General features: G+C 40.8%; 1 protein-coding gene across 3 annotated transcripts in view; it reads left to right on the forward strand.

Moving 5' to 3' along the window:
* TBC1D30 (TBC1 domain family member 30) overlaps positions 1-22326 on the forward strand; it is an 84305-nt gene that overhangs the window by 55422 nt on the left and 6557 nt on the right. For all 3 annotated transcript variants that reach the window (XM_068561256.1, XM_068561258.1, XM_068561257.1), the window contains 6 exons: positions 2139-2307; positions 4254-4422; positions 8573-8678; positions 17360-17472; positions 19186-19325; positions 21733-21939. In XM_068561256.1, coding sequence (XP_068417357.1) covers positions 2139-2307; positions 4254-4422; positions 8573-8678; positions 17360-17472; positions 19186-19325; positions 21733-21939 — 904 coding nt within the window. The remainder of the gene's footprint in view (positions 1-2138; positions 2308-4253; positions 4423-8572; positions 8679-17359; positions 17473-19185; positions 19326-21732; positions 21940-22326) is intronic.

Here is a 22326-nt window from a genome sequence, read left to right on the forward strand (position 1 = left end):
GTGATGCTGCATTTACCTGGTAAATTCTGACCCTGTGTCAGAAGGCTAAGGCGGTTCCCTGGGCCTGTTCACTCCTATAGTAAAGGCCGCGGGGGGCCTTCTTGAGAGTATGTCCCCAGTCTTACTGACTTAGTCAAAACTATGACCCTAGGGCTTCCCTGGTGGCACAGTGGTTAAGAATCCGCCTGCCAATGCAGGGGACATGGGTTTGAGCCCTGGTCTGGGAGGATCCCACATGCCACAGAGCAACTAAGCCTGTGCACCACAACTACTGAGCCTGCGCTCCAGAGCCCGTGAGCCACAACTACTGAGCCCGTGTGCCACAACTACTGAAGCCCGTGCACCTCGAGCCCGTGCTCCGCAACAAGAGAAGCCACTGCAATGAGAAGCCTGCGCATCTCAATGAACAGTAGCCCTTGCTTGCTGCAACTAGAGAAAGCCCGCGTGCAGCAGCGAAGACCCAACACAGCCAAAAATAAATAAATAAAATAAAATAAATAAATTTATAAAAAACAAAACAAAACAACTATGACCCTAAAAGTAGAAGTTACAAGCCAGGGATGAGGGGAAAATGGGCCCTTGGCAGGTCTGGGAGAAAATTATTTTTTTTGGAAAATAGTGTTTTGTGATATGCTGAAAATCAAAATATGAGACAGCTACTTCTCCACCAACGTATAGGACCCACTAGATTTTGTTCTTTTATTTTTAAAATTAATTAATTAATTTTTGGCTGCGTTGGATCTTCGTTGCTGCGTGTGGGCTTTCTCTAGTTGTGGCGAGCAGGGGCTACTCCTTGTTGTGGTGCGCAGGCTTGTCGTTGCGGTGGCTTCTCTTGTGGCAGAGCATGGGCTCTAGGTGGCGGGCTTCAGCAGTTGTGGCACATGGGCTCAGTAGTTGTGGCTCGTGGACTCTAGAGCACAGGCTCAGTAGTTGTGGTGCACGTGCTTAGTTGCTCCGTGTCATGTGGGATCTTACCAGACCAGGGCTAGAACCCGTGTGCCCTGCATTGGCAGGCGGATTCTTAACCACTGCACCACCAGGGAAGTCCTATGATTTTGCTCTTAATTTTGCTTTTTCTGTGCTCTAGGGAAAGAGCAGGTCTTCTAAGGAGGAGGGCATAAACAGAGCATGCAAGCTGACATATAGAACTCACGTGTGTTTTGCTGGGTCATTCTGGTGGTTCTTGACATCTTAGACAAGATGCAGAAAAATCAGAAAAGTCAGAATGAAAATAGTAATTTGAAGAGCATGAGACAGTCTCATGAAAGAAATCCCAATTTTAAAAGTACCATTTGCTCAAACAAAACCTTGTTGCACTCCCCCAGGAGAGGAAGTGGACAAAAAGCCGACATCAGTTGTCCAAATAACCCAGGTTGATGGTCAGTGAATCTTGAGACCAGCTGCAGTTGGGATGTTTCATGACAGGCCAGCTCTTGGTTTTCAGGTTAAGGTTGTAAAACTGTGCTGATATCAGGGAGCCGACATTGAGATTCCTGCCGGCTGCTGAGAAAGCACGTGCTCCGTGGCTTCTCAGAGGGAGGCTGAGGGTTTTATTTATCATCACAGCTACTTACAGGATGAACTCAGGTCTAGCGGCCCAGCTAGAAATTTTAGACATTGGGAGATGTGGGGTCTGAGGTACTTAGACAATTAGGCCGCCTGCTCCTTACCCAGGGGGAGAGGAGCCTTGAAAATACGGAACATTTGGTTCTGACATATGTAAAGGATAGTGTGCTTTGGCTAACTGCATTTTATCTATTTGAATATGTTCTATTTAGGATATGTTAGTATACCGGTTTTTATGAAGCAATCTTTTTTTTTTTAAATAGATTTATTTTATTTATTTGTGGGTTGTTTTTTTTTTTGGCTGCGTTGGGTCTTCATTGCTGCACGCGGGCTTTCTCTAGTTGCAGCTAGCAGGGGCTACTCTTCGTTGTGGTGCACTGGCTTCTCATCGCGATGGCTTCTCTTGTTGCGGAGCACAGGCTCTAGGCGCGCAGGCTTCAGTAGTTGTAGCACGTGGGCTTCAGTAGTTGTGGCTCGTGGACTCTAGAGCGCAGGCTCAGTTTTCGTGGCGCATAGGCTTGGTTGCCCCGTGGCCTATATGAAGCGATCTTATTCTTTATCTTTTTCTTCAGATTATGATTTACCTTATTGACAAGGTACTTCCTGAAAGCTATTTTGTCAACAATCTCCGGGCACTGTCTGTGGATATGGCCGTCTTCCGAGACCTCTTGAGACTGAAGCTCCCTGAATTATCTCAGCACCTGGATACTCTTCAGAAAACTGCAAACAAGGAAAGTGGAGGTAGTGATGATTCAATGCTATTTCACCTTTGAAAATAGTTTACTTCTCTGGTTCCACTGTACATAAGAGTCTAAACCTTGAATGGAAATACGTGTTTTCAGATATTTCTGCTGGTGAGAGTTTAGTGCAATGAAATAGATTTCTAGAGAACAAAAACAAAACTAAAAACAAAACCAAGAACAAAAAACAGAGGGCCAAGTGTTGAACCTCTAACTGGTTATGGTTAGGAACTCAGTCAAGAACTTAATACTTCACCAGTACCAGATCACCAAGTATATATTGTACTCTAGGTAAAGAAGGGTATCCGTGTCTTGCCATCTAGTTAAACTGCTTTAAGTTGGCACCAAAACTATAAGAGTTCTTTAAAACTGAGCTACAGGTACAACTTAGCACAGACTGTGGTTTTGCCTCAACCATTGATGTCATGGAGAGTGGAATATATATTTTCATAAAGTTGTAGGAGATAAAAGCAGTCCTTTGGACTGAGCTCCTTTTATTCATTCATGCGAAGGGTATTTAGATTTACTTGAGATGAATGGGCCTGTTCTTGCTGGAGAAGGGCTCTTCTGGACCTCTGTTTAGAACCTGAGCCCTGCAGGAATGGACTGGGCTGAGCGGGGTGGTGATGGAGACAGCTCTGCAAGCAGCTCTGAGTCTCCTCCATCTAGCCGGCTTCGTCCAGTTTCCCAAGTACCTGAGCTCGTAGCTGTCATTATACCCACTGCTTGCACTTCTCCGGCTGTGCTCAGGATACCAGAAATAGAATAGTCAGAAGTTTGCTATGTTTCCTTTAAGTGGTTGCCAGTTCCTGATCCGTGGATTTAAATCTGGGAAAATACGAAAGGATTTTGAGGACCCTATCTATGATTAAAATACACTGGAAATTTTAGTGACACCCGAGCGTCTCTAAGCATTTTCTTCTAAGTCGTTTGAGCAATCTTACTTAATTTGGCTGTGCAGTATACTTGTGAACTGATGGGGATTTCATAAAGCTTCCAGAGAGACCAAACTTTTCTCTCCCGGAGTCAGACACACTTTTACTGGGCTCCATGTTTCCCCCAAATGCCCTGTACTTGCTTAAGTGGTGACCTCAGATTCTAGTCTCTGAACAAAGATATTCCTTTGTTCATAGGTAAGAAGCAAGAAAATGAGTGCAGGAGAACAGATCTTGTTTTGCTTGTACTTGGGTAAATGCACCTTCTGACTGTAATTTGGAGGGAAGATTAGTCCAAATATCTAAATTTTTATATTTCACTAAAATACATGCTTATGTGATCACAGGAAATCGGAGGGGACTCTTTTTTTAGTGAATCCAGAAACTTCAAAGTGAGCTGGATCCCAGGTCTTTAAAACTGGGTATAGTTTAGTTAAAAATATTGTAAAATTTCACTTTGCTTGATCTCCGAGTATTTTGGGATTTTCCAGCTTTATTTCTGTTATTGGTTTCTGGTTTAATTCCATTGTGGTCTGAGAACTATGTATAAATCAAGAAGTAGACAAGTAACTGCTAATGAGCAATTTTATTTTTATCGGCAGCATTTGAATAAAGGTAGGCTTTAGGAGGTTTTGAAAATCAGCTTTTACTTTTGAGAGGTTAAAATCCTTCCTTTTTATCCTGTTTTCGGTAAGGAAAACATCCTCCTTAATTTTCAGCACCCCACAATAGGTAGAGCCAAATTAAATTTTAGGTTAAGATTTCTAAAATATCACGAAGAATCTGTGAAGTTCACATTATTGAGATTTTTATTAAACACACCTATGTGCTTCCCCCCCCCAAAAAAAAAAAAAAGGAAGGACAAAAGGCGGAAGGAACTAGAATTTAGAGATATAAAGAAATCAGTCAGGAAATAACATATTTGGGTGGACGTGGGAGACTGAAAGAGGGTATTTTTACATCTTACAAGTTGTCAATTCTGGAGAGATGTAGAGTGTTTGTTTTATTTCAGGTGGATATGAGCCCCCACTTACGAATGTCTTCACGATGCAGTGGTTTCTGACTCTCTTCGCTACGTGCCTCCCTAACCATACGGTTTTAAAGATTTGGGATTCAGTCTTCTTTGAAGGTTCGGAAATCATCCTAAGGGTGTCGCTGGCTATCTGGGCAAAACTGGGAGAGTAAGTGATTTCCCGCTGCTGTTCTTTTCTGTGGTGTTGAGGGCCTTACACCATTTGTGTGCTCTAACAAGTAAAGGATTGATATTTAGGTTTGAGGAGGAGAGAAAGTTGTGAACTGGGTGCAGTTGCTTCTGCCTTCTGAACTGTCAGCTGGCTCTTCTGTGAATGTGGGGGGCAGAGAGAATCCATTTTACTGAAGGAGGCAAGCTGTTTCAGGCCTGTAGGTCTCCTCCTCCTCAGTGCTGGTGTCCTGCCTGGTCCGAGCTGTCAGCATCTTTCCTGACACTGGTTGGGGAGAGGGAAAGGGACTTAGGTGGAAGAGGAACAGGCAGATCTGGAGAGGACTGGGTAGGTTTGCTGGTTAAGACTGCAATTTGGCTTATGTTTGAATCTTTATAATTTATTTTGTGAGCTGTGATAAAATTAAATGAGATAATATGTATAAGGGTATCTAGCATGGTGCTTGGTACCTAGTCAACAGTAGAACTTATTTCATTTCATCAAGAGTTAATTCTGTGTTGAAATCTATTACTACTAAACAGATTTTACTTACATTCTTGTCTAGTAGCAGAGCTGAAAAAACTAGGGTATTTTCACCGATCTCTAATATATTATGACTATTACATTAAAATTCTGCCTTTTGGGTAATGGAAGAGACATCAGGATGAAGTTGTTGCAGTTAACTGAAGATGCAGAGGATTTTTTAAAAACATTTTTATTGGAGTATAATTGCTTCACAATGCTGTGTTAGTTTCTGTTGTACAATAAAGTGAATCAGCCATATGCATACATATATCTCCATATCCCCTCCCTCTTGAGCCTCCCTCCCACCCTCCCTATCCCACCCCTCTTTGTGGTCACAAAGCACGGAGCTGATCTCCCTGTGCTATGCTGCTGCTTCCCACTAGCTGTTTTACATTCGGTAGTGTATATATGTCCATGCCACTCTCTCACTTCGTCCCAGTGTACCCTTCCCCCTCCCCATGTCCTCAAGTCCATTCTCTATGTCTACGTCTTTATTCCTGCCCTGCCACTAGGTTCATCAGTACCATTTTTTTTTTAATTCCATATATATGCGTTAGCATACGGTATTTGTTTTTCTCTTTCTGACTTACTTCACTCTGTATGACAGACTCTAGGTCCATCCACCTCATTACAAATAACTCAATTTCATTTCTTTTTATGGCTGAGTAATATTCCATTGTATATATGTGCCACTTGAAGATGCAGAGAAGTTTTTAATGTTTCTTTCCTAGAGCTGTAAATGACTTGAGCGGGTACCCATAGACGACACGGATCAAAAACTTTTTCAGTAGCCTTTTTATCTATGACAAGTTGTTTCCTGGGAGACTTGCAGTATTTTTTACTTTTTGTAAGAAAGATCCACTGACTATCAATTCAGGGATTAAAAAAAATCATTGTTGTGTGGAAGTATTTTAAAATATCATATAGCTATCTCCTTTGCCTTTGTTTTATTGTACATAGCTTTTCAGCTAGGCAAATAAATTCATCTGTGCGGGGTTTGTTGTGCTATCTACTTATCTGATTACTTTCTTCCAATGTCTACCTCTTTCTGCAGTCACATATTTCCAACCCACTCTACACCTCATAAACTCTTTGAGCTTTGATAATTTCTCTATCAAACACTATCACACTCTAACTGGTATGATAGTTACTGAGTAATTAGCTTATGGGATTAAAATGCTGAAGCACTTTACTGTATGCTGAGTCAGTTAGGGTCCCCTTTTTGTTAGTTCTTAATTATGGGGCAGGAGGAAAAGAGGTGGTTCTCATTTTATTCCCATCTATCCATTATCTGTAGGATCAGAATTTATTCATATGGTCATCCCAAGGATGGCACACTGTTGAAATAATAATAGCTACACTTAAAATCCAATATTCATGGAGTGCTTGCAATGGACAGGCATGGTTCTAAGTACTCTAGATGTAAAATTAACTCATTTAGTCCTCACCATCATCCTATGAGGTAGGTACTGTTATCATCCCCATTTTATAGATGTGGGCACTGAGGCACAGAGAAGTTAAGTAAATTGCCCCAAATCACCCAGTTAGTAAGTGGAAAGGCCTGATTTTGAACCTAGGTACCTTGGCTCTATAATCTGTGCTTTTAATAATGTGAATCTATTGCTTACAAATGGCTCCTGTTTATGAAGTTCAGGGATCTATGAATCAGACTGGTAGAATTTTAAATGTTTCATAGTCTTTGCTTATTATAATTATACGTTTTGAGCGTGCAGCTCGTTAAACGAAAGGAAAGGCAACCAACATGTATACAACATCAAGTACCTGCAGTGCCGTCATTGTGTTAGGAAGTTTAAACACATCATCTCATTTGATTCTCCCCACAACCCTGTGAATTAGGTAGGATTATTCTCCCTGTCTTTTCAAGTGAGAAAACTACCCCAGGAAGGCTAATTAACTAGTTCAGTGTCCCACAGCTAATGAGTAGCGGAGCTGGGACTTCATCCTGGATCTTTCTGACTGTAATCAGTCAGACTCCAGGGCCTGTAATCTTGTCCACAAACTTTCCATTGGAAAAATCGTGAACAGTGTGCAGGTGATCTCCAGCTTATGTGTACCTGAGTAACATATGTGCCTTGTGTGTGGTTATCCATGGGACCCTTCCCATCACCCTGCTTCTGCAACGTGAAATTTCCTCCTTTGCTCATACCAGCGGTACTTTTGGAACATGTAAGCTGTAGACCATCTCCTTAGCCCCACTGGCATCTCTTTTACATGTCCTTTCTTCTCTGACCTGACTGCCTTGGTTCCCTCCCTCGTTGCCTCATGCCTGGCACTGTCCTCCCTGGCCTCCCCATCGTACCCCGAACTCACCATGCCACCTCCCGGGCAACCTTGCCAAGGGCATGTCTGTTCCCACACTCCATATTAAAGGCCTTTCAGTGACTCTTGTCCTGAGGGGGCTCAGCAGGCAGGGGAGGCCTTTGCGATCTGCTCTCTGCACCTCTCTGCCCTCAGCTCTCCCTGGCGCCCCCCAGCTATGCAGCCGCTCCCATGCTGGTGGTGGGGACCTACATGCAGTTCCCCGGTAGTGCCTTCTGTCTCCTGTATCCACATCTTTGGGATGCTTTTTCCACCTTGTCAACCTGCAGAATATTTTTCAAAACTCATCTTAGGCATTATTTCTCTTCCTCACTCTTCCTGCCACTCGCAGGATAAACTTAACCACTTTATTTATGCCCACATGCTACTCGGTATTTTTCATTAACACGTCAGCCATTTATTTCATTTATTTATTTACATGATTGTGGCAGTGGGATTTGAACAGCACTCCAGAGCATGGAATTTTCCCATCATCATATTGTTTTTGGATGGCTCTATGGGAATCCCCTAACCTTAGTGTATGCCAAAGAGCATGTCTTATGATTGGTGGGCAAATAGAGTTATCCTGCTATACAAAGAATGTCATAATAGATAAAACAAATACACAGGTCTCTTTGCTTTGGGTTATTCTTTCCCCCTCTAGAAGAAGGATTAAAGTCTCACCTGTCTCACAGGATGGGAGGTGACAGATTCTTTATTTACATGTCGAACCAAACACAGGAAACAGGGTGTAATTTCCCACTAGCAGCAGTGTCCTGAGAAGGGCTGAAAAGACTACCTGTGAAAATATCCTGTGGACTGATGAAATATGCAGATAAAGTTTTTGTATATTTCATCCTTCACTTCTACTGTGGTTTGGTTTCAGTCTGTCGATGCCACTGCAGTTTGAAGATCCAGAGAAACAGATTCCCTCTAGGGAATAATTGTACTTGGGCACCCAATTTCCTGGTTATAATTTCTGATCAGTGATGGGTATTCTCATGTGTAGAATGTGTCACATGGAAACAATAAAGATGCCACAGGTGGGGCTCTGAGTCAGGGGAGCAGCATAGCAAAGATGGGAACTCATCCTAGAATAAGTACCTTTACATTGCCCTTCGAATTTTTAAAAATCTTTTCTCTGCCTAAAACAGGCTGTACTGTGAGTGTATCATAGGATTTTGATTTTTGTTGGTTGCTAACTCGGTCGATTTGATGGCAAGAGAAAACATATCTTGTTGTGCCTGCAGCATGTACCTGATAGCGTGGGTATCCTAAACAGTTCCTTTTTCTGTCCTTTATCTAGGCAGATAGAATGTTGTGAAACAGCAGATGAATTCTATAGCACCATGGGGCGCCTTACCCAGGAGATGCTGGAGAATGATCTTCTGGAGAGCCATGAACTCATGCAGGTGAGTGGGCAGTGCCACCCCCCTTGGCTCGGAGGACCCTGGTACCGTGGGAACAAGCAGTGCCAGAGCAGCGGTCTTGGGAAATGTATTTGCCCAGCCCTCAGGTGTAGTTTTACAAATGACCAAGAGTCTATATATAACTTGTTAAGAATCTAACTGTGTCACAAGAGGAAGGAAGAAATGGATATTTGTTACGGCTTTCGTTCCAACTGTGTTGCTTAAAAATCATAACGTGCAATACAAAAACAAACCAAAAAACCACCAGACCTCCTCCCTCACCCCCAGATCACCAGGTATTTGTTCTGAATCTGATTCTTAGCCGTAAAGGGAGACTTGTGGGGAGAAATAATTATTTCTGGGAAGGGATTATTGAGGATAAAAAAGGAGATTATTCTAATCAGCATTTTGGTTTATTTGTTTTGCCCACATTTGCAACTCATGTTATTACATACGAATCATAAATTTCAAAATGGAAGACTTGAAGGGTTTTGTCATTTTTCTGGCATGTTGCTGTATCTCAAGATTACATTCGCCAAATCATTAAAATTGGCAGTGAGTATAGAAGAGATAGCAGATTTGTGAACACGCTCTCTTCCATTAGGCTCTATAACATCATTTTTCTGCAGTCTCCTCCTGCTTCTGACCACAGCTTCTCTTCCTAGGTCTTCCTTCCTCCTGCCCACTGACCAACAGTTGGTCTTGTCCAAGGTTGTCCTTGGGCCTTAGTTCCTTCTTTCTCTGTGGTTTCTCTCTCCTTTTTTTTTTCTTGGTGTCAACTTTCATGTTGGGTTCCATGCCTGAGGTCATTTTTGGGTGGTGGAGCGCAGTCAACAGGTTAGAAAACAAAGACTCAGGCCCTGATTTAGGACTTGTCAAGTGAAGAGGTTCCATTCCTTTGCTTGTATCCTGGTACCTCCAGGTCTTTCTCAGAATCCCTCACTTTTAGCAGACAGCTGCCCGATTCATTGAGAATACTGACCACCTGGTATAACTTCTCTGAACATTCATAGTTTGTATTTCATGTTTTTTTTGCATTGTCATCTGGTCTTTCTTCCTTCCTGTCTGTCTCAGAGGTGGAACGCGCTATGTGCCCCTGACTTCTGTGTTCTGATTTCAACTCCTCTCACACATCCTGGGCTGTTGCTTCATTGCTCATTCTCTGTCTTAGAGGGAAGTGCCTTTTATTGAACATTGTTGTGGATGTGAGGTCCAAGCTTGGCATTTTCCACATGTGAGATCCTTTACATCCTACAGAATTGCCTGGTTCACATGCCCCAAGCGGAACTGTGAGATCTCATCCCTTCTCCCTCACTCATGAAACTACAGTGACTACTCACTGCCTACAACACAAAGCATGGATTTCTCAGCTTATCATCCGGTGCTCTTGACTGTCTGGCATTAACCCATCTTTTCAGCCGTAGTTCCGATTCCTCCCTTTTGTACCCTTGACCTCGTCTAGTCAAGTCACACTGTCTTCCATGTTCCCAGAAATGCCTGGGAATATGGCTGCTCTACATGTTTGCTCTCTCGGTTCAGTCTTTCTCCTCTCCCTTCACGTGTTTCAGGCCTGCCTCCTTGTGAAAGTTCCAGTTCAGATGCCATCTTCTTCGTGAAACGTTCTGATAGTCTCAACTGAAAGCGTCTCTTTCTTTGACTCACCACATTTTCCTTGTACCTCTTTTGTGAGCCTTCATTACATTCTACCTTGATTTGAGGCTGTATCTTATTTCCTCAGTGATACTGTAAGTTCCTTGAGGACAGGGGCTGTGCTTTGCTCATAACACAGAGCACTTTGCCTTTTACTGGTACTGCACAGTAAATGTATTAATTCATTAAGCAAATATCTACTGAGAGTCTGCAACTAGTTTTCTACCTTCTCTTTATCAGTAAATGTTTGCTGAATTAAACCACACTCGGAGATGATGGCCCTCCTTCTAGGGTCCCTCTGCCCTAATACAGTCCTCACTTTGCTCACAGAGCATTCGTCCACACTTAACTGCTTTGGTCATTTTATTGTTCTTCATAAAACCTTCTGTGCTTCCTTGTTATTAACTGCAGTAAATAAAATGTTTCGGCCTAGTTTTCTAGGCCCTGTATTAACTTCTCCAAATATTAATTGAGCATCTCTCTCTGTCAGAAGGCTTTCTTGAGGGAATTAATATCTGGTTTTACCTTTAAAGATGGATAGGAGTAGGTCGGGCTATGTGTGTGTGTGTGTGTGTGTGCCTGTGTGTGTGTGTGCATGGGTGCATGCACGTGTGGGGTGTGTGGGTGTGTATGTTTGAGGCAGTGGTGCAGAGCATAGAGGCAGTTCATGGCTGAGGGAACAGCATGAACCAAGGCATTGGCAATGAAAACCTTTATGGTGTGGGAAGGAAGCTACAAGAGTTTGGTATACAGGGATGGCTCGTGGGAGACCGCAACCCATGGTAAGGAGTGTGGACTTGATCCTTGAGGTCAATGGTTGTGAGGTTGTGCTTGCTGGAGTTCTTGGGCTTCTGTGGAACCTTTGGAAAGGGAAGAAGAAGCGCTGTGGGCTTGAGAGGTTTTAGGAAGAAGAGGGAAGTGGTCTCAATTGTGTCTGATGTCGACTACAAGGGCAGCTCTGTGAAGGGTGGACTTGAAGGGGTCACCGTGGGGAGGCAGTGAAGGGTAGAAGGAAGAATGGAACAGAGGCAGTACTTAGAAGATGAAGTTGACAGGACTTGGCCGTGGGAAGTGGACATGGGGTGAGGGAGAAAGACAGGGAGAGCCAAGGACAGCCCCCAGGTTTCTGGCTTAGGAAGAAGAGGGAAAGTTCACGGGGGGAGGAAGGTGGATTTGTCTTCACACTGGTTGCATTGGAGGTATTCTGTGGTTGCCCCACTTCTTACCTATGCAGAGGCGCTCCCCACTACTTCACAGCCAGGACCTATTGCACTGGCCATAGTTCTGTCCCCACCCAGTCCTCTGTGGGCCCTGCTCATCCCCATGACAGGGCTTGTGGTTCCCTCTGGCACCCCATCTGGGCAAATCCTTTCTGTCTACTGGATCCCACTCAGTCTGTTCTCCCCTCCCCTCAGGCTCTGTCATCTCAGCCCTCGTTGATGATCCCTCTTCCCTACTCCTTCAGTACTTCAGATTGTCAGCAATTGACTTAATGTTCATTACAAATTATTTTATATTGTTTGGTATTTTTTCAAATATGTTAATCTTATCTAGCAAGTTCCTTAATGATAAGGGCCTTGTACTACTCTGTATCCCCATAACATCTAATGTAGTGCTAAGAATCCACCTGGTTGCTCAATGCATACACAGAGTTATAGAACATTAGAACTCGAGGCAGTGGTTTTCAAACTTGACTGTGTATAAGCAGCATGTCAAGAGTGAATTAAAAGGCAGATATTTGGCCCGTGGGTGGTTCTGATGCAAGTGGCTTTGAGCTGACACTTAGACAAACACTGGTTTGAAAGAAGCTTAACGGTCCACTAACCTAATTCTGTCATTTTACAGAGAAGAAACTAAGACATGGAGAGTGAGCATCTTGCCATATTCTTAGGTTGTCTAGTGGCAGACCCAGGACTGGGGCCCAAGCTCGACACCTGGCCAAGTGCTTCTCCTCACCACCCAACACAGGGCTTCCACCTCATTGAAAACATGACTTTCTAAAAGCTGAAATCCCTTTTAGAAGAATGAGCAACGTTTTATCTCACCTAAAGTTTAAACATTGCCAGAAGGAATGATAGATATGTTGAGGTACTCCATCTTTGTCCTTTAGGAATTTCCAGTCTTAAGTATTAGGAGAAAGGAGCACCCCTTCTTTTTTTTTTTTTTAAAGGAATTCCTTTTATTTTTATTTTTTTATTATTTATTTATTTATTTTTGGCTGTGTTGGGTCTTTGTTTCTGTGCAAGGGCTTTCTCTGGTTGCGGCAAGTGGGGGACACTCTTCATCGCGGTGCGCGGGCCTCTCACTATCGCGGCCTCTCTTGCTGCGGAGCACAGGCTCCAGACGCGCAGGCTTAGTAGTTGTGGCTCACGGGCCCAGCTGCTCCGCGGCATGTGGGATCTTCCCAGACTAGGGCTCGAACCCGTGTCCCCTGCATTGGCAGGCAGATTCTCAACCACTGCGCCACCAGGGAAGCCCCAGCACCCCTTCTTTACTCTGCTTTAAGAGAATCCTGGAAGGAAAAATGTAGGCTGTGGCTTGATTGATTAGAATTCCATTTTAGTAGCATTTCTCCTGCCGAGGAAAACATCTGGTGAAGATGAATTGAGCCTAATTTTGTACAATTTATGTTTTCATGTTTCTTTTAAAGCATGTCAATAATGAAAAAGAGAAATATAGTTCCTTTTCAGCAGTGCCTAAATATAAATGTCTATTTAAATGTGTGTTGGTAGTTTGGGCAGTAAATAGGCTTGTTGGTTTTCCTTGACATTGTAGAGTATTAAGGAGAGAAATGCTGAATGTCATTTCAAGCACTCTCTTTTCTGTACTCTTAAAAAAAATTAATTCAATGGCTGTGATCCAATTATGGTAGACTTTAAGTCTGTCAGCAAACCTGAAATGACTCCAGATGAAAAATTTGGACTGCATACAATATCTTTATTTCTGAGCTGAAGAGATGAAAACGTTCTCCCTGCTTGGTCTTCCGTATTTTTTTCAGTTCTAGGTGCCATACGCAAAATAATCTACTGGGTTTTTTCTCCCTGCAAATTGCATCACTCTTTTATTTTACTGTAATGGCCATTTAAAAAAAACAATAATGTTAGAAAAAGATATTGGGAGAATGCTGATGAAATGTATATGGATTTCAGTAAGACTTTTGACAAAGTCTCTCATGAATTCTTTAAGAGTAATACAGAGAAAAGTTAGTTAGATGCTGTTTACTAGATGGGTTTTAGGTGCTTAGGAAAACCTAGCCCAAAGTGGTTGTCAATAATTTACTGTTACCTGCGGGGAGCTTTCATGTGCCATGAGGCAGGACCTGCCCTTGGACTGTTCCCTTTTTTCTATCAGTGATGAAGTAGAAATTACATGGATATGAATGCTTGTCCAGTAGAAGGTTACTGTTTGATTAATTAGCGCTGCCAAAAAAGAAACCGTCTGCCTTGCAGAATTGTGTGTGCCCGTAACTGAAAGTGATTAAGCGATGCCTTTATGACCATCTGTTGGAGATGCTTTAGAGGGAACTCCTGCTTGGGAGGGAGGTTGAACTAAATTATGTTTAAATTTCTTTCTAACCCTAAGACCCTATTCATGTACTATACTTTGGCTCTAAGATGATTAGTAAAATTCCTTTCTTGAAATCTGTTGTAAATCTCTGATTTACACAGTTGGAAATCTACAGCTTCTCAGGTATCCTGAGGACTGTGGTCGTGTGTGTGGTGTACCTTCATGGGATAAACATGCCTGCTGACGTGTGAGACCTTTAAATAAGTGAGTGAATATATGCAAAGTACTATAAGCACATTTGTTTCAGGAACACCGATGTATGCTTTGAAGGGCTAACTAAAAGTAAATTATAGAGAAAGAAAGACCAGGAATAGAGAATGCAGCTCAGTGGAGCCAGTGTTCTTTTTGGTCCAATGTCTTTAGCTGAGTCGCCCTTGAAGGAGCTTGGTAAGACCCCAGACTATTTACCCTGGAGCAGGATGGGACAGAGTAGGGACAAGATGTACTTCCCTTTCTTTCTTTTTTTTCTTTTAATATTTATTGGAGTATAGTTTATTTACAGTGTTGTGTTAGTTTCAGGTGTACAGCAAAGTGAATCTGTTATACATATACATATATCCACTCTTTTTTAGATTCTTTTCCCATATAGGCCATTACAGAGTATTGAGTAGAGTTTCCCATGCTATACAGTAGGTCCTTATTAGCCCTTTCTTTTCTTATACACTTCCTTCATGAGGCTGGACAAAGGAGTTTTCTGATAACTTTTAATAAAACTGGCAAAAATAAAACACAAGTGAATCTTCAGCTAGACATCCCACTAATTGTCTCCAATGAGACATCTTACTTTGTTTGTAGAGAATTTTGAAATTCCTAGCATTAATAATTTCATCTTTTAAACTTGAATCCAGATGGTGTGGGTTTCTCTTTTATTGAGATATGATTGGCGTATAACATTACATTAGTTTCAGGTATACAACATAATGATTCGATATTTGTATATATTGTGAAATGATCACAATAAGTCCCGTCAACACCCATCACCACACACAGTTACAAATTTTTTTTCTTGTGATGAGAACTTTTAAGATCTACTCTCTTAGCAACTTTCAAATACGCAATATAGTATCATTAACTATAGTCACCGTGCTATTCATTGCATGGTATGGGTTTCTTGAAATCTGAACCAGGTTTCTAAATTGTTAAGGAAGAAAAGTCTCATGAGTGAGGGACAGGCTGACTCTTGGCCCAGCAGTGGGACCAACATTTGATGTGTCAGAGACTGACGCTGCTGTACTGAGGCCCAAGCAGAGGTGCCGTGCTCTGGACTTAAAGCTGGGGTGCTGAGGTTTTCGCATCTCTCCATTTCCCTCAAAAGGGTATGTGGAGTTAAGACAGGTCACAGGAGCAAGGAGGGAAGAATTCCATACTGGCAGTAAAGCAGCTTCTCGGGCTGGTAAACTTTGTGGGATCAAAAAATGTGAGAGTGTACTCTGACCATGTTATTAATGAAATTATATGACGTATTTCAGGCATACAGAATGTATTAAAATAATATAACAAAACTTACACACCTACGACCCAACTTAAATAAAACATTAACAACACAGGTGAACACCCTCATACCCTTATCTCTGATCCTGCCACCCCCTCTCCTCTCAGAGGTAACCAGCATCCTGAGTTCCATGCCTTCATTTTTTCAGATGAGAAAAAGGAGGCCTGGAGAGGTTGGGAACCAGCTTAGTCTCACATTCCAGACTAGTGGGAACCACAGGGTGCCTTCTGCTTCTTCCCAGTGGGGAACAGTTCACTATTAGTAAATTTGTACTGCTTCTCAGCCTTTGGGGTACACAGATCTTCCTGGACTTATGATGGGGTTACATCCAGATAAACCCTTCATAAGTTGAAAATGCATTTAATACACCTAACCTACCAAACATCACAGCTCAGCCTGGCCTGCCTTAAACATGCCCAGAACACTTACATTAGCCTACAGTTGGGCAAAATCATCTGACACGAAGCCTATTTTGTAATGAAGAGTTGAATGACTCATGTAATTTATTGCACACTGAACTGCAAGTGAAAAACAGAACGGTTGTCTGGGTCCAGAATGGTTGTAAATGTATTGGTTGTTTCCCCTCATGATCACGTGGCTGATGGGGAGCTGCCTTGCCCAGCATCACGAGAGAGGACCTATGGCGTATCGTAAACCCAGGAAGAGTTCCAAATTCTAAATTCGAAGAAGGGTTTCTACTGAATGTGTATCACTTTCGCACCTTCGTAAAGTGGAAAAATCATTTAAGTTGAACCATTGTTAAGTCAGGGACTGTCTGTAATCAAGTATGTGTGAGATAATATGACTTGGAGATGACTTTTGTGGTCCCAATAAACTGTGTAACTTTGCGTAATAAGCAATGGAGAATCAAAGGGAAGGAATTTTAGTCAACACTTCCTTGTTTGGAATCTTGGGATGTTACACTAAGGTATAAGCGGATACCACAGAAGTTTGGGGACAGTCAGATGTGCAGACTGTTTAGAATCGAAATTACGGTGGACTGTCCCGGTGGTGGCTCTGAGTTATGGGGTGAGGCTGCAGGGCTAGGAAGCCCCTTTCAGAGCCCTCCTTTTCCTACCTGTGCAGATATTAGACATCTCCTAAGCCTTCAGGAAAACAGTCCTGCTGAAATGAAAAATACCACTTCAAAATATTGTCCTAGAAAAGTGTTATCAGGACATTTGAATGGCTTCCTGGAAGAAATGAAAGTTAATGTGGTTAATATACATTTTCTGGTGAATAAGAACCTGAAAGATTGAAGAAATATGTTTGGAGCAGTTAAATTTTTCATAAAATTAAGAGAACAAACAAGATGATTTTCCTCCTGCTGGTAGAATGGTATATAATCTTAAAATCCTGGAGGAAGCACAGGTGCTTTTCCCATTTTTATTTATAGATTTTTAACAGCCTATGCTTTACACCCTGTCACTTTTTTTCTTTTTTCTTTAAAAATAACAGTTAACAATTTTCACCTAGAACTGATTCACAGACATTTGAAAAGGTGGTATCTTTGGAGAAAGCTTGCAGGTGATCACAAGATTGTCCCCCAGACGTAATTGTATCCGGAAGGCTGACATTTAATGCCTATAACGATCATCAAGCAAAGGTTTGAAAAACGAGTGGTACATATGAAGAAGATTGATGGGTTCACTGTGAAAGAAGTAATAGGGAGCTGTGAATTTCTGAATTAACCAATGAGCAAGAGAACATCAGACTGTCCCCATTTGCCCACCCATGTTCACCAGTTGGAGTGCCCAGTCCCAGCTGGGTTGATTTGGGGACTAGCTGTTGTTTTATCAGTATTCTTTTGTCTTTCTTTAAAACGATATTGAAGTATATTCTCTCCACCTGCTGTGTAAGGCGCAGTATCTACCTCTTCACACCCAAATCATAGAACTTTAATGTCTTTGCAGGATTGATAAGAGTTGTTTAAGGCCACCAGTTCAGACTTGGCATTTTTGTTCTTGTTTTCCAGACTGTGTATTCTATGGCTCCATTCCCTTTTCCACAGTTGGCAGAGCTGAGGGAAAAATACACCTACAACATTACACCATTCCCAGCCACAATTAAGCCCACCTCAGTTTCTGGGTAAGGTCCTTTTTTTTTTTTCCTTGTTGTTTTCATGATGGAAGACTTAATACCTTAATTTGTTATTAATATTTGTTAAACCCCAGAAATACATTTGAAGTAGTTTGGTGCCTAAAATCTGAATATCTCTTTCCCAAAAGTTTTGATTTAAATTCAAGAGGGAGATTTTTGAAAGTGTACTTTCCAAAGAAGGTTGGAACATAAACTAAAGGGATATTTAGCAACCCCACAACTTATTTAAAAATATCAAATATTAAAAATCTCAGTAATTAAAAAAGGGTAGGTTCAAAAAAGTGTAGGCAGATGAGCTAGTTTAGACCAGAAATTGACAAATATATATATATATATATATATACACACACACAGGAATTTAATATATGAAAATGTAAATCAACACTGAAAAGATATACTATTTAGTAAATGGTGCTGGGCCAATGAGACTCAATCTGGAAAGAAATAAAGTTAGAGTCATACTTTACACCATACATCAGGATAAACTCCATAGAGATGAGACAGTTAAATGGAAAAAACTGAAATAATAAGCAGAAGAAAATGTGGAAGGATATCTTTAGTTCTTTGGAATTGGGAAGGCCTTAATAACTGACTCAAAAAAAACAATAAAGGAAAAAAAAATTAAGTACTTTAAAAATAATTTTCTGCATGACTAAAACCGAAGCAGAGCAAAAGAAAACCTCCATAAGCAGACACAAAAATATTTGTGAAAAAGTATTTGTAACTGATTCCTCTCATATATAAAGTTCTTAGAAGTCAATAAGAAAATGACCACCATCTGAAAAATGATGAAAGTATGGGAATAGGCAGTTTACATAAAAGGCAACTTCACTTGGACTAAGAGAAATGCAGCTTAAAGCAAGATTGAGATTCTGTTTTTTTCACCTATCAGGTTGACAAAAATTCAAAAGGTTGATGTGTTCTCTGTTGATAAGGCTATAGGGAAACAGGCACGCTTACACTTTGCTCATGAGAGGTTAATTACCATGGAACTTCGGGCAGGCAATTTGACCATTTTTCCCCAAATTACTATTGCATATATCCTTTGACCCAGCAATTCTACCTTTCTGAATTATCCAACAAATATATTTGTACACATGCAAAACACAGTATGTATAAGGTTATTTATTGCAGTGTTGTTTATAATAGTTTAATATTGGAAACCACTTGAGTGTGCATCATTTAGCAGCCTGGTTCTATAACGTGGGCTACATACGTACAATACAGTACACACATACGGTACAGTGCAGCCATTAAGAAAAGGATGAGGAGGAAGCTCTGTGTGAATATGGAGAGATTTTTTTTTAGGTGAATAAAAGCAAGGTGCAGAAGAGTATACTTATATATAGCATGCTAATACTTATGAAAAAGAGGAGAAAAGTAAGACTGTATAGTCATATTTGCTTATTTAACTGATAAGGAAGCTGAAGAATACATCAGAAACTAGTAACAGTGGTCACCTGTGGGGATTAAGTGGGGGCAAGAACAGGGTAGAAGTTGGACAGGGGTGGGAGATGGACTTAATATATATATAAATTATATAAATATAATACATAATTATATAAATATAATATAAATATGTTATAGAAATTAATGTATATAATTTATATATATGTCATTTAAGTCATGTGGCTATATTACTTATTTAAAAATAATACCACTTTTTGAAAAAATATTCCTTTTTCTTTTATGTTTTCCAAGACGACGTGGTAAGGTCAGAGACAGCGATGACGAGAATGACCCAGACGATGAAGATGCTATTGCTAATGCAGTGGGGTGTCTCGGACCTTTTAGTGGGCTCCTGGCACCTGAACTGCAGAAGTACCAAAAGCAAGTTAAAGGTAAAGAGGTGGCATCTATTAGATACTCACAATGTGTTGGTTCACTATAGCAAGGGTAGTATTATTGTGTCCTATAAATGCCTGTTGTTTCCTGAACTGATTACCACGATTAAAGATCTTTATTAAAAGTAACTTCTCTGTTACTTTATAATTTAGGAGGATCTCTCTGTTATGTGTTACATGCATAATACATATTTCTTTTTCTTTATGATTCGTTTTGCCTCCCACTCGTCTGATTTAACGTTGTGTGCTCAGTTCCTTAGCACCGAGCCTGGCATATAATAGATGCTTACTACATTCTGTTTGAGTTAAATTGAATTCATTATAGACTGGCTTCTTTTCCACTATAGAAATACTCTCTAAAGCCAAAATATTATGGTACCTCTACTTGAATTTCAGTGACCAGAAACTCATTATCTCATAAGACATTCTGCTAATTCCTCTGCTTAGCCCAGCGTTTCTAGTTTTGAAGAGATAAACTCCACTTACTAGTTCTATTAATAGTTCTTCTCTTCAGAACTAAACAGAACAAGTCTGCTCCCTCTTCTGCTGGATGTCTCCTTTGCATCTTGAGGACAGTCATCATGGCCCCCAAAAGTTTCTTCATGGTCCAAATTCAGAATTTCTCAAAGATACGTCTTCCAGAACTTGTAATGTTCTATAAATTCACCTCTAAATGTCCTGCAGTTTGATAGTATCCCTCTTAAAAAGTGGTGCTCTGAATTGAATGTCATGCTATGTTTGTTTTTTTCTTGCAGAAAATAGATTGGACATTATTCGTGTAATGAACTCTTTGAAAGCAGTTCGTGGTTCCCCCACTATGATCTTTCCTATCTTTGGTGGCAGCTCTTCCTTTATGACATTTATTCTAGTTTGAAGACCATTCTCCTTGCTGAAAGAGGACAGAAACAAAAGATGTCAGGCACCTCTGCATTCTCTTTGCCATCTGCTAGCTTTATACTGCCTTCTCAAAGTCATGGGGCTATCTTCTTGTTTTTGTTCCTCTTGCTTAGAAGGCTTCCTTTTTGTTTGTTTGTTTGTTTTGTTGTTGTTGTTTTGGTCGTGGTAGTTTTGAGTATGTTCTGCAAGCCTTAGCTTGTTTTGAGTTTTAATCTGCTTAATGTTCGGTTCATGTCATTTTGTGTGTGTGTTCTTGGTATGCACTCCCCTGTCATCTTTTTAAATGACTTTAAAAAATCTGAACTCAACAAGAGTTCTATTGGTTTTGTAATGGTTTCTATCTCCTCTTTAGTTGCCTGAATTTTAGCTTTTGGTTTCTAGCCATGGGATCAATAAGTATTTTAACTCTAACGTTTTTGAATCTGCTTTCTGTTGTCTGGGTCTATGTTCCATTTTTTCCCCCCGTTATTCTTTCTGTGCAATTATAGGCTCTGGGATGACATGGTCATTTTCACCTAAATTTCATCCTTAGTCTTTCTTGTTGGGTTTACTTTAGTTAGATTAGAGGTCCTCTTTTAATTTTCTTCTCCTTAGAGAAGTATTTTCAATAAAAAAGAAAGTTTACCAGATGTTCAGTCTTTATCTGAATAACACTTTCAGCAGATGTTAGGATACTTGAAATCCCCTACTAATCTGTTTTTTTTAAGCTTGTCCCCAGGCAAGTTTTACATATCGTGTTAGAAAAGCCTCATTTTATCCCCTGTTTACCTGTGTGGCATGTGAGTGTATTTTCACACAGTACTTATTTCTGTTTCTTGGAGGTAATCTCAAATTTATTTAAGGGATAAATCTACTAGTTGTTGGTGTTCACGGGAGCAGAAACCACATCAGACATAACACACATAGTAGACAGTCAGGAAATGCTTGTTAAATGAATAAAAACATTCATTTCTAGTGATACCATGATCTAAAGTCTTGATAATCTTATAGAATATCTTGCTGTTTTTAACTTAAGAAAAACTCACTTTTAATGACTGACTAAAATTTTACCCTACAGTGTAAAATTTACAAATTTATAGTTGTGAGTCCTCATGCAGTTAGTTATATGGAACCTTGTAAATCCTCATGCAGTTATATGGAAATCCGTACCCTGACTTTAGACAGCTAGAGTTATATTTTTCTAAGGGAATTTTAGAAAATGGCAGTGATTTTTATCTGGAAACAGCGGATCTTATGTCCATATAATGAACAAAGGGGTAATAAAATCAAACAATGAACCCACACAGCTCGTTTCAGACTCACAGTTAGCCTAATACGAAAATGCAGAACTATTTTCAGGACCAAATAAAAACAAGTACTAGACAAATTCTACTGTACGTGTTTTTTGTGATTCAGAATTTTCTGGAGGTTAAGATACTACCCCAGGTTATATAGTATAATCAATTCCCGGTTAGTCCCATTCTCCTCCAGTGATACTGTCTCCTTGTCTCTATTCCGTGGAATATAGAACCAAATGGGGACCAGAATCTGAGATCCAATAACATTGCGGAGCTGAGTCCAGGAGCGATCAATTCCTGCCGAAGTGAATACCACGCAGCTTTTAACAGTATGATGATGGAACGCATGACCACAGATATCAACGCGCTGAAGCAGCAATATTCTCGGATTAAAAAGAAGCAGCAGCAGCAGGTTCATCAGGTGTATATCAGGGCAGGTAATGTACTTCTTTGTTTGAGTCAATTTCAGCTCCGTGTCAACTTGTGAAAGGAAGACCGAGTATTCCCAGGATGGCCTGGGAATTACTGCTCACTCTGGCTCGTCATCCACCAACACAGCTGGCAGGAGACAATAACATCTTTATCTTCTCACTTTTTATTTTATCTTATCAGGCTCTAAATAAGAGAAAGGTCCCAAGGACCAGGCAGTTGATGGTATTCAATACCTCTTTGCTCTGTATGCTTGTGGAGAAGGCTTTACAAATGATTAGAATGTTGCAAAGTCATGCAGTCCTTGGATTTGAGACATTTTGGAGCTATTGCCTCCTAAATTTCAGGCATTTGGAAGTAGAATTTAGTCATCTGTGTACTGGTAAATAATATTA

The sequence above is a fragment of the Eschrichtius robustus genome, chromosome 13 (genome assembly GCF_028021215.1).
Source record: "Eschrichtius robustus isolate mEscRob2 chromosome 13, mEscRob2.pri, whole genome shotgun sequence".
NCBI classification, from domain to species: domain Eukaryota; kingdom Metazoa; phylum Chordata; class Mammalia; order Artiodactyla; family Eschrichtiidae; genus Eschrichtius; species Eschrichtius robustus.